Source organism: Amphibalanus amphitrite, unplaced genomic scaffold (assembly GCF_019059575.1).
Source record: "Amphibalanus amphitrite isolate SeventyFive unplaced genomic scaffold, NRLGWU_Aamphi_draft 000011F_arrow, whole genome shotgun sequence".
In the NCBI taxonomy this organism is placed as follows: Eukaryota; Metazoa; Arthropoda; class Thecostraca; order Balanomorpha; family Balanidae; genus Amphibalanus; species Amphibalanus amphitrite.
In genome coordinates this window covers 434,457-446,822 of record NW_024881507.1, presented here as the reverse complement: position 1 = coordinate 446,822, position 12,366 = coordinate 434,457, and the positions used below count along the sequence as shown (strand labels likewise).

Genomic DNA, 12,366 nt, shown 5'->3' with positions numbered 1-12,366 from the left:
ACATTCTACGTCGTCCGGCCAACCTCGGGGCCGTATTCACGTCGATCATTTTTGTAAGAATTTTCTTAAGTTTGACCTACTTCTTAAGTAATTTTTTTTTTAATCACGTGAACTCCGATGATAAAAACTTAAAAAGTGTCGACATGAATACCAAAATATGCTTACGAAAGAAAATCGACTTACGAAGGCGACGTGAATACGGCCCTACTTCGTCGTCCGGGAGACTCCTAATCCGGGGTTTGTCGGTACGGAATATTGACCTAGGGCGAGATAAGGTCAGAAGAAGAGGCATTTCAGTAAACCTGGAAACGTGCCTTAGTCTTTCCTAAAGTCCGCTCTTCTCTGCCTTGAATTTGGGGGGAACATGATAACCCATGCTTCCGATATGTGCCATGCTGAAATTACTTGAAAAGTTGCTGCTCTAACGTTTCCCGGGCTTTTATAGAGGTGATAAATATAGTTTTCTGCACGATCAAAGCAAGATAAATGTCAACGAACTTGATTGATTTTCTAACGAGTATCTGAAGTTACATGCTGTGCTGTACTTTATTTTCCTTTAGACAATAAACAATGAGAAATAGAGCAAAATAAGTAGAGAATGAATCATCACTTTTACCAAGGTCATTTCCGCCCTTTTCCATTTGGCGGGAGAGGGAGGACCTCGTGGTTCCGGTTTCTCTGAATTTGGGCCACACCGCTTGTCGTCGCTTATTTTTTGTTGGGGACCGGGTCTCGGCAAATAACGCTATTCCTGGTAAGTCACCTCAGAAGTCAATTCCTGAGCATAAGTCATTTTTGTTCCTTACTGCACTGCTTCATGGTTTTTGATTTGGTGGCGAATGCGCCGATCTGCGCTTTGTTTCGGACAGGTGAATTGGTGTTGATGGTATGTCAATATCATTTACAACGTGTTGTTTCCCTAATTATTTGTAAAATCTTGCACGTGTATCAACTGAGCCGTGTTCGGGCAGTGTGTACTGCTGTAAAATTTTGCCCCACACGTGCAGTTTGGGTCCCTCAGGTGCCAAGCTCAGCTCTTCGGCCTGCGATGTCACATGTCAGTAGGCGGAACTATGGTCAAGCGTACCCATTTTCGGGAACGCATTTTCGTTCCCATGTTTGGGAACAATAAACCCAAATATGGGAACGCCATGTAGGCATTATTTAAAACAAGAAAAAGAGCCGTTAAATGACGTCCAAAAAATATAAAACGATCGTGAACCGCCTGATATTTGTCTCAATATTGTTGGAAAAGAGTTTGCTATTGAAAGGCCCATCGTAGTTTCAAATCGTTCCCCTATTTCTAAAGCAGTCCATCATCCGGGCCGCGTGCCCAAATTTGGGAACGCTCTCATACACTGGTGCTGCAAGCATTCCTTATTATGGGAACGGCGTACCCAAAATTGGGAACGATTTCACCGACGCCTTTCAGGGGCTCTTTTCATTAACAAGCATCACGTCCAACGCCGCAAATTATTGTTAACGCAACGATCATCAGATGACCTTTCCGGCAAGACCGTCGCATGTTTCGCCCAGTCTTCTGCGCTTTTATTCCCGTCGATCTCGCAGCGGGCACGCCCCCCTCTGCAGGATTACGTAATTCACAACGCTCAGTGATGTTCAACAAGGTCTTCCATATCTATATCCACCGTCCGTGCCGAGGGTGGAGACATGTCAAGCACCTGTCTGTTTATCACCGATAGTTGACGAGTACAAGGAAGTATCCAAAAATGGGAACGCTGAATATGTTACACCCTCAAAACACCTAGTCCCAATGAAAATCTAGTTTTTTTCCTTTCTTAATGAGTGTAAGTGGCAAAAGGCCTGGTAGGATGGGCACGAGGAATGATCGAAATCAGCATAGAAATTATAAATAAGCCACACAGAGCGACCTATATAAGAGAAATTCCCCCAAAACGATCATGCTTAGAAACACGGACGACAAAAACCACGCTCATGAAGCTCCCTATAAAACAACGCTAAACAGCTAGCATCCAAATAAAATATGTCTTTCCGGGCTGATAAAATACAGCTGAATAATTTTTGACCACTTAAACTGAGTTTACAACAGTAGTTCGGTAAAATCACGCACGTTCTACGCGGTCGTCCGCCTCGACACCAAATGTCAACAATATTACCTCGGGACTGTCCGCGTGTTCGCTTGCATATGTCAGCATCTGTGTCGCTAGTATGAAACTTGATAACCAGGCGAAAATTATTATACTTGACCTCAAAATGTAAAAAACGCTTCATTTTCCTTAAAATTGCATGTTAAATGTAGTGTAACCCATGTTTTCACCATTCCGTCATTTCAAAAAATCATTAAAAATATCATTCGACGGTCAATTTCCTTGTTCAACAGTCAGATTAAAGAAAATTTTATAGAGATTTAGTAGATACTTAAATTAGCGTGCACTTTTTTGAGACGTGATGCACTAATGAGTTTTAGTGGGCGAACGGCCGAAAAATTACCTTCCGTTCTCATAAATGGGAACGCCCGTTCCCATATTTGGGAACTCCGTTCCCAAAAATGGGAACGTTCCTATATTTGGGTACTCATGACCATAGTTCCACCTACTGATGTGGCGTAGGCTTGCTCAAAATCTTTCAGTTTTGCGCAAGAAGTAAATAGTATTTTTCTTTTCAGTGGCACATTGCTATGTACCACTTTTGAATGCATTTTACTCAGTTATTGAACAAAAACTGCCAGTCTGCCCACGCCACGGTTCATCGCACGTTGAATTGTCGCGGCAGCGGGCCGGTGATGCCAGGTGGATGACGTCATCCAAGTGTGCCGTCACACTGCAAGAAAAGAAACTGTCGCGGACTCGGAAGTTGAGAGACCTTTTATGCATAACTATCAGCTTTGAAATTTGACCTTTTTTACCTGACCTTGACCTGACCTCCACCAGAAAGTGACCTAAACTGTACCTGATGGTTTATAAGTCAACACCATTGAGTTGGAAATGAAAAATTGGCCATAAAACATGCACCGCACAACCTTAGTAAAGTTGGGTTCATGTGCTGACCCTTGGTGACCTGACCTGTGACCTGACCTGGTATTATCAGTAACCTCTAATAGCAACATATGTACTAGGCAACTGACGCCCTATCGCTGATTTTCGACAAAATGCGTTTTGCTCGGTGTTATAGCGCTTTCCCTAGAAGATCCGTGAACGGTGAAACATTTTATCTTTAACACGCGCAGTGGAAGGGTTGCGAGTACTACGTCCAGTGGAAGGGGGTGGATGGCCCCCCCCCCCCCCCCTAAGATCTCAGCTCCCAGTGGAGCTAGGAAGACGAAATTTGGAGGGTAGGTGGGGGCCCTGGGGAACTCTGTTGTGTCTGAATTTCATGACCCTAGGTCAATATTTTCAAGGTCAAATGTGGTCAAATCTGCCATATGAGCGACTTTTTAGCGTTTACACGCAGATAACTCAAAAAGTTACCGGCCGATTTTCTTTTTTCTTTCACTAACACTTTACGAAAGAACATACATTTGTGAGTATTTATGGTGAATTTCTAGTTAATCAAACAATAAATATGGCAGTTAGAAGCCTGCTAAGGGTAAGATGTCGCCGGCTGAAGCAGGATTGGCCGACGTGGGAAAAGCGGCAATCACAATTTTGAGCTTACACACTCATAACTCAAGTTTTTACCGGCCGATTTTCAAAATTCTTTGACCATAAGATTGCCTGTACATTTCTTAGTCTTTGTGATAAACAACCCATTACTGTCGAATGTGGTGCTCTCGCTAATATCTGTTGTTTCTGTTTCGTCCTCAGGTGCACACTCATATCGGTCGAATTTAGTTGAATAAAACTATTGTATTCATACTACAACTTTTGGTACCACAGTCTTCTCACCAAATTTGACGCGAATCGAATATAATCAGCGGTAAGGAGCGCAATGTAAAGACGGAACCGTCCCGCCCCGGCACAGTCCACAATTCAGGCGGCGCGTAACGGCTAGCGCCGGCCGCCGCGGCGGCAGGATGTTTGACTTTACACCGCTATTACTAGAAAAGTTGCGAACCGAATTTCTTATTTCTTGCACGAGAAGATCCGCAATTCAATTCTGGACAGGTAGCCAAAAGTTCACGTTAATATTATGTTTGCGGCGCGAGTTATTGGCGAAAAACAGGAGGGGTGGGCGAAATCCGGCCCCCCCCCCCTACCACTGCGCGTGTTAACCTGACCTGTGACGTCATCAGTGACCCCGAGGTCAATGAAATTTGGTTTCCGTTGACAAATTTGACAGGGCTATCAAACGCCGTTTGAATTTCACGGACCCGTCCAGTGGTTTCGGAGTATGGGGGTGGCAAAATTCCCCCCCCCCCACACCGCGCGGAAGGTGGCCGGAAGGCCCACCATCTGCCGGGTTAATCAAAAATATAATCATAATATAAATTTTAACCCGCGCCTGGCTGGGGGTCCTGGATTTCCACGCCCTGCTGGGGGGTGGGGTGTTTGAACACCCCCCCCCCCCTTGTAACTCGGCTCCTGGGCCACGTAGCGATACGCGGAAGGCGGCGTTCGAAAGAGCGTAAAAAATAATGACAAATCACTTCGGTCAATATTTTGGTAAGGTCAAAGGTTAGGTCACCAGAGGTCATTGAAGGCAAAATTTCGCCGATTTGCAGGTCGAATGTCGAAAATTTCCAAGAAGCCAACGTATAACTCGGGAACCAATAGAGCTACAGCGCCGCGGAAAAGTGCATTCGATAGCCCTATTAACGCCCTTTCTGAGTAATTCTCTCAGATTTGACCTAACGTCAACGGTTTTGCCTGCAGGGGGCAAAAACTGCAAAAAAGCTTATTTTTTCGGAAACAGTTATTCTGCAATAACTTTTGACCCAAGCCTTGTACGAGCTTACTTTCACCGGCATCGTGTTCCTCTCGTCAAGACGCATCGAATGAACTATAACTTGACCTTTAAAGGTCAACTTAAAAATTTGACCTTTAAAGGTCAACTTAAAAATTTGACCAGGTCAAGGTCATGACCTGACCGGAAAAGGTCATGTTGCATATCAGTCGATCCGTATCGTCGAGCTGAACACATATAAGGCGTTTTCATCGCTCTAGCATGCCTCTATCAAAAGTTATTTGCGAAAAACTGTTAGATACCATTCGTGACCTAAGATGACTTCAGGGCACAAACAAGGGTCACGGACACCATTTTCATGTTCATTGTGTCTTAACCACTTGTAATTCGGTGTTTGGGAGTGTTTATAATGTCTTTCGTCCAAAAGAGGTGCATTTCAATTTTCTCCCATTGACTTATAATGGGGAGGTCGCAAAATTGACCTGACCTTAGGTCATCGATATCAAAATTCTGAGATATACATTTTGTACATGCTATTGCTCTTAGCAATCGCTGAAAGTTTCAAAGCGATCGGTCGCTCGCTGTAGCTTTGACAGACATTGAAACTTTTTATGAGGTGAGGTCACTTCAAGTGACCTGGTGACCTGACCTTGAATGACCTCGGTCTGAAATTTTCACAACATGTGTAGAATTGATGTATGATCAGGTTTACCAAAAACGGCGGCGCCGTTTTTGAGATATTCGCGAACCCCCCCCCCCCCCCCCCCCCCCAGCAGGGCGCGGGTTAAAGCTGCAGCACTTAGATTCAGAGGGGCTTATGCATGTGAATGCCCCTTCTGACTTGACGTCAGCACAGCACAGCACAGTTTCAGGTCTCTATCGTCAGCGTGTTCGGAGCTATCGCGAAAAACCCAAGGGGGGGGGGGCGGCACCCCCTCGGCCGGCGAGGGCTAAACTGTGACGCAAACACATTTCCAAAATGAGAGCAACTCACGGAACTTACATCGAGGCCCATGAGACCATGCCTACTGCCAGAGAAGACACTGGCAGACTTGGATCAGGATGCTTCCACGACTAATCTCACTTGGCAGGAGTGCTTTAACCACATCATTGTCGCTACATAGCAGTCTTTTGTAGAACAGAATCTTCCTATTAGCTATAAGCAATGCATTGGGCATGTAAGGATATCCAACGAGTAACAGATACGATGATTTCTATGGGATTTGGGAATACCGACCAGTTTATTCACACACGGGTGGTACACGATGCACGATAAGTCACTTTTGCCTATGAAGAGTACCAAAGTTCACAGCCATATACATAGGTTTGTATGATAGGCCCTAAACAGTTAAACCTGAATCTCGCTGCTTGCCTGCCCCACCAAAGCACGAAGCATTTGACATATTACAGTACCTCTTGGTTTTCCTCTTGATATTTGCTGCTTTGCGCATTACATTTGCTGCACTGATAAGATACTGTTTCCAAATGACATCATAAAAACAGCAGAGGGTCTTAACCCGCGACCGCCTGGGGGGGGTCGGATCCGACCCCCCCCCCCCTCCGTTTTTCTTGAATAACTCAAGAACCGCTTCCGCTATCAACTTGAAACTTGGCATACCTTCTCCCCCATCAATTTAACGTCTTCTGTGTATTTTTTAAGAAAAAACGTGTATTTTTTTAGAACAAATTTCCAAAAAAAATTGAGATATATCGATTTTAGTGATGTAACTACACGGCGTTTTTAGTCAAAAAGTGGTAAATGTTTAAAAAATCGCCAAAAATCAGGGTTTGAAGCAAATTGCAAATTAAGGACATGTATAGACGCAGCTCAACGAGTCCTTTAAAATGGCTATCTCGGATTTTCCTTAAAATGCGTTTTTCACCCCTAAAAATTCAAAAAACTACATTTTTGGAAAACAGCTAATAAAATCCAAAATTTTGAGAATTTCCTAAAAACCGGAATATATGTTATAGAGCTCTATTAGAACATTAGATGTCCCAAATTTCAACTTTCTATCTTGATTTTTGACCCCCAAATTGTAAAAAAATAGCTCCAACATGCATAGGGCAATAGGGCATGGTGACGTCATAAGCATTTTCGTGAATTAGAGGCACTTCTGAACATCGCATGTGAAAACAAATGGCACCACTAGATTCCTGGGACAAAGCTCGTCTAGAAAAGTGCATTTTTATGTCAAAAATAAAAAGTTGAAAAATTGACCTTTTTTCTCAGCCCTCGTATGGTATAAACAATTTTTTATGCTTTCAATGCACATTTATCACCAGCACAGTGACTTGGGGTCACATATAACCATTATCATCGGATTCGGCGTGAAAAATAAGCCATAAAACATGTGTCGCACGCCTATGTAGCAGAAAGTGAAAACCGTGACCTTTCGTGACCTGACCTGACCTTGACCCGTACTTAGTATGACCCCTATACGCACATGGTACCTTCACTAGGCCTTTGAGGTCATTTTTGGTGAGTTTCGAGCAGCAGCTATCGATTCCGCTGTCCGTAAGCCTAATCATGCAAAACCCCTGAATTTGACCTTTGACCTGACCTTGACCCGAAAGTTGACCTCAATCTTAAAATCTTAAGAGTGCTTTGGGAAGGTCTCGTAGAGACCTTTCGAACGCTGCCTCGCGGGTCTCGATGCGACCATTGGTTCTCGAGATAACAGGGGGGGGGTCGGATCCGACCCCCCCCCCCCCCCAGGCTGTCGTGGGTACGGAAATAGCCCAGGCGGTGCCGGGTTAAAGGTAAACTTTAGTAAAAGTAATATCTAAAAATCGGTACATATTCTTAAGTGAAATTTCGTAGATATTTATTTTTGCTCTTTTCTGAACCACGGTACATCACTTTCATGACTATTCAGGAGGGTAACATTCGTGCCCTTATCTGCCGGGCACTTGGCTGCCTCACTGAAACCCCTCCCCGACTGGGGGGGGGGGGGGGGGCGCTGGGCCGCCCGGGGCTCTGGCCTCGGTGCCGGCTCACTGTGGTGTCACCCCTGTCCGGCGCCACACTGCAGGCTCGCTCAGCCGCTCAACACTGACACGATGCCCGTTTTCAGGAGGAGGAATATGGACGACGACTGGGATGCACCCTCATCAAATGTGAGTACCGATTCGCTGCTCGCGTGTGGAGGTGCTTCCGGCTTGTCTTGCTGTCTCTTTTCATGGGGTCCTTAACACTTGTTCGGCTGGCAAATTGCTCAATGTCCATTTAAATTGTTGAATGTATGATGCATTAAGAGAAATACGCGCACGGACAGTGGTGTGAAGGAATTTAGAACTGATGGATGAATATTCGCCCCCATCCCTCGGGGTCGGAGATCTCGAAAATGACGAGTGGCAGGCTGATCTATGGCTCGCTAGGTCTATCGAGATTGCTTATGTTATTTTACTCGCTAAGATAAAAAATGGCTGTTGTTGAGATAATCAGGGAAACTTGCGGTTCCCTCAGCGGCATCAATTTGACACCTTGTGTTAACATTTCGACTTTCTAGCTACCATAGTTTGGCCAGAAATGACGTCAGAGTGACGTCATGTCGGCCGATTTTGATACAAAATATTGAATTACGGCAAACGCTCTCAAGAGCTTAGTTTTAAAGCTGGATCCAATTTATTTGTATCAGTGGACTACAAATACACGTAGCTACGGAACTGCTATCTCGAATTTTCGAAATTTTTAAAAATTTGAAAAATGTGCTTTTACAATTACAATTTTTTTATGTTTTCAAAGTGTTTGATTTTTCGCAAAAGAAAAACGTAATAGGTATATGTGATAGAACCAGGGCTGCGGAGTCGGAGTCGGAGTCGGAGTCGGTCGGAGTCGACAGTTGTGACCGGAGTCGGAGTCGGAGTCGATTTTAGAAACCCGAGCCGGAGTTGGAGTCGGAGTCACCGAAAATCTGTCGACTCCGCAGCCCTGCTAGGTCTGCGGAGTCGGAGTCGGGAGTTGGAGTCGGTCGGAGTCGACAATTCTGCCCGGGGTCGGAGTCGGAGTCGGAGCTGGTTTTTGAAAGCCGGAGTCGGAGTCGGAGTCGGAGTCGCCGAAAATCCATCGACTCCGCAGCCCTGGATAGAACACACACTGATTAACTACTCTAGCAAGTTTTAGCCCAATATCTTAAAAAATAGCCAAGTTATTTAGATTGTTGTCAAAATTTTACAATTATATACGTTTCAAAACCATTTTCAGTACGTTTTTGACATCATACAGCAATATAAATGGCACCATCGTGTTCCTGAGCTCAAACTGCATCTAATAGGCATCTTTTTGTTGTAAAAATTCATCTTCAAAATTTGCCCTTTTCTGACCTGAAAGTGACCTGACCTCCGGTAAATTCAGCTGAAAATGACATAGACGACATTGTTTTCGAAATCTACGAGTAAATGGACCATAAAGCATGCGTCACGTGACCGATACATAATATACAGTTTTCGTGACCTAGGATGACCTGGCCTTGACCTGAAAAAAAAAAATCGAAGTAAAAGTTTGCTACCCTCAGGGTATCTGAGACATATATCAAGGGGTGTGTAAACCAAAAATGAGCCTGATCGGACTTGTCAGCCGGCGGTCAGAGCCTAAATTGTAAACAAGCAAAAATGCCGATAATTTTTACTTTGACCTGACCTGCGACGTCATCGGTGACCTCGAGGTCAATGAAAATAGGTTTCGTTCGACAGTTTTTCCAGGGTTATCAGGCGCCGTTTGAATTTTGACGATCGGCTCAGTGGTTTCGGAGATAGAAGGGAGACACTGTGAAGATCTCAGAAATGTATAGGCTCTGGAGAGCCTATACATTTCTTATGGAAAATACCCCAGTCATGCGCGGGTTAATAATTCAGTCAAACTCATGATTCAATTAGAAAGCTACGTGAGTGAAACGAGCAATTAGCTTATCGAATGATTATTGACGAGGGCCCGTAGTGTTTTCCATTTCGGCTTCTGGACAGTTAGAAGACAAATAAAAGGTAGTTTATTTTACTCCTGTATCATTGATCTTAAACCCGCGCATGACTGGGGTAAGAAACTCAATAATGCAGTAAGAAACTCAATACAGTCGCTCAAAATAGGTGATTCCATCATTAATGATAAAGAAGAAATAAATAAGCACTTTTCAAAGAACTTGGAAGAAAAATATAAGAAAAAAAGCAACGCAAACCCCACCACGTATCTCAGAAAGCATATTACGCGAAAGTTAAGGCAAGACCAACGAGATGCTTTAGACATGCCTCTAACGTTAAACGAATTACATGGTGCTTTAATGAGCATGAAGAAAGGCAAATCGCCAGGATCGAACGGCTTCACCTCCACCTTCTTTAAACACTTTTGGGAGCTCATAGGAGTATTCTTGTTTCGCGCTACAAACGAGGGACTTCTTTTTCAAAAAGTACTGAATTCGCACAAGGAAAGCATCATCACGCTTATACCAAAACAAGGGAAACCTATGGATTCAATCAAGGGATGGAGACCAATTTCGTTACTGAATGTAGATTTCAAAATAGTTTCTACTGCAATTGCAAACAGATTAAAATCAGTATTAAGTTCATTGATATCTCCCTCGCAGACGGCTTATATCCCGGGTAGATTTATAGGCGAGAATAGCAGGTTGATGTATGACGTCATAGAGCACGTGAACAATGTGGGATCGTCTGGCTGTGCAATGGCTATTGACTTCGAAGCTGCCTTTGACACAGTTTCCTGGCAGTTTTTGCTAGAAGCGCTTCGTTATTATAACTTTGGACCATTTTACGTAAAAATGGTAAAAACGTTTTATTTGAATTCAAACAACCATGCTCGTATCCTGCTTGACGGAAAATTAGGCGATAGAATTTATATGGAAAGAGGCATAAGGCAGGGTGACCCGATATCAGGCTACCTTTTTAACTTAGTTGTCGAGCCCCTAACTAGCCAAATGATAAAATCGGAGATCATAAAAGGAATTGCATTAGGACAAGGAATAGAGGCGCGTGTTTCACAATATGCAGATGATTTGATAGTTTTTTCGCAGTTGAACCAGCCATCAATAAGAGGGGTAATCAATGAACTTGAACAGTTTACAAAGGTCTCAGGCTTACGAGTTAATGTAGACAAAACTAAATGTTTACCGATTGGTAAAAGCAAAGATAATGAATGCTTAAGCAATCTAGGCGTAAATGTAGTCAATGAGTTAAAAGTCCTTGGGATTGTTTACAATGGTACAAATAACGACATTGAAGATAAAAATGTAAGTCTCGTTATCCCTAAGTTAGTGCAAGAGATTGCACAGTGGAGACGGCGAAAGCTAACACTTATTGGCAAAATCACTGTGGTAAAAGCAATGCTATTATCGAAGTTTGTACATCTTTTCACATCTTTGCCGAATCCATCTTGGGATATTATTAAGAAAATTAACTGTTTATTGTTCAATTTTATTTGGGATAGTAAATCAGACAAAATAAAGAGGAGTAAACTGGTGCAAGACTATAATAGCGGTGGACTCAAGATGGTAGAATTAGAAGCATTCATCAAAAGTTTAAAAACATCGTGGTTACAAAGACTGTACTGGTCAAGTTGTGACGCAGTTTGGGCAAGCCATGTCAATAACAACTTGCCATCCGTTGAAAAGCTTATCTGCTTTGGTGTCTCTAAATTGAAGGATGTGACTGCAAAACGCTTTAAGAATAGGTTTTGGAAAGACGTATTAAACGCATGGGTTTCGTTCTGTGCCTCAGTGCATCTCGCCCCTTCCGAGCTTCTGACAGAATCTCTGTGGTTCTCCGACCACACGAAATTCAGGAAATCTATAGTGAAGTCCTGGGATGAAAAAGGCCTACGTTTTTTGGTTGACCTATTCAATAGAGAGACGGGAGCGTTGCGTGGTAGGAGCGAATTATGTGAGCTGTTTAACGTAAAAATGACATTTTTATGTCATGCCTCTCTTGTAAGAAACATCTCAGCGCTTTCGATAGCCGCTCAAGAGGTAAAAAACGTAGCACTCCCAATTATGCCTTTCAAATTAACTTTATTAGGGAAAACTCGCAAAATATCACACGAAGTATATAAAGTATTAATAGCCAAACTTAAAAGTAAACCGAGCAATATTCAAAGCTCAGTCAAACGTAAATGGATAAGAGATGTTCAAATACATGAAGAGACACTGGACGATGTCCGTCAATCAACACGCAGTACTTATTTACAATCATTTCATTATCGCTTTACATCTAGGATAATGGCAACAAATACTTTCCTACATCGGATAGGAATAGCTGAAAGCACACTTTGTTCCTTTTGTAATTTAAACGACGAAACACTAATTCATCTTGTATGGGAATGCGATGTGACGCAAAAATATGTAAAAGAGATCATCGACCATTTAAAGCACAAGTATGAGTTGTCGTTTAGATTTACAAATCAGTCATGGGTTTTTCCACGTGTATCTATGTTAGGATCCTTAGGCACGCTAATATCTACAATAGCGAAGTTAGTAATATTCAAAGCAAAATATAACTCAAGTATTCCACACCTTCAGCACTTTTTATCCTTAGTCA

At 43.1% G+C, this 12,366-nt stretch overlaps 1 protein-coding gene across 1 annotated transcript in view; it reads left to right on the top strand.

Moving 5' to 3' along the window:
* Positions 1-612: 612 nt before the first annotated feature.
* LOC122381462 (glycine-rich protein 5-like) overlaps positions 613-12,366 on the top strand; it is a 17,145-nt gene continuing 5,391 nt past the window's right edge. Inside the window, exons 1-2 of the mRNA XM_043365642.1 lie at positions 613-754; positions 7,902-7,944. Coding sequence (XP_043221577.1) covers positions 7,912-7,944 — 33 coding nt within the window. The 5' untranslated portion in view covers positions 613-754; positions 7,902-7,911. The remainder of the gene's footprint in view (positions 755-7,901; positions 7,945-12,366) is intronic.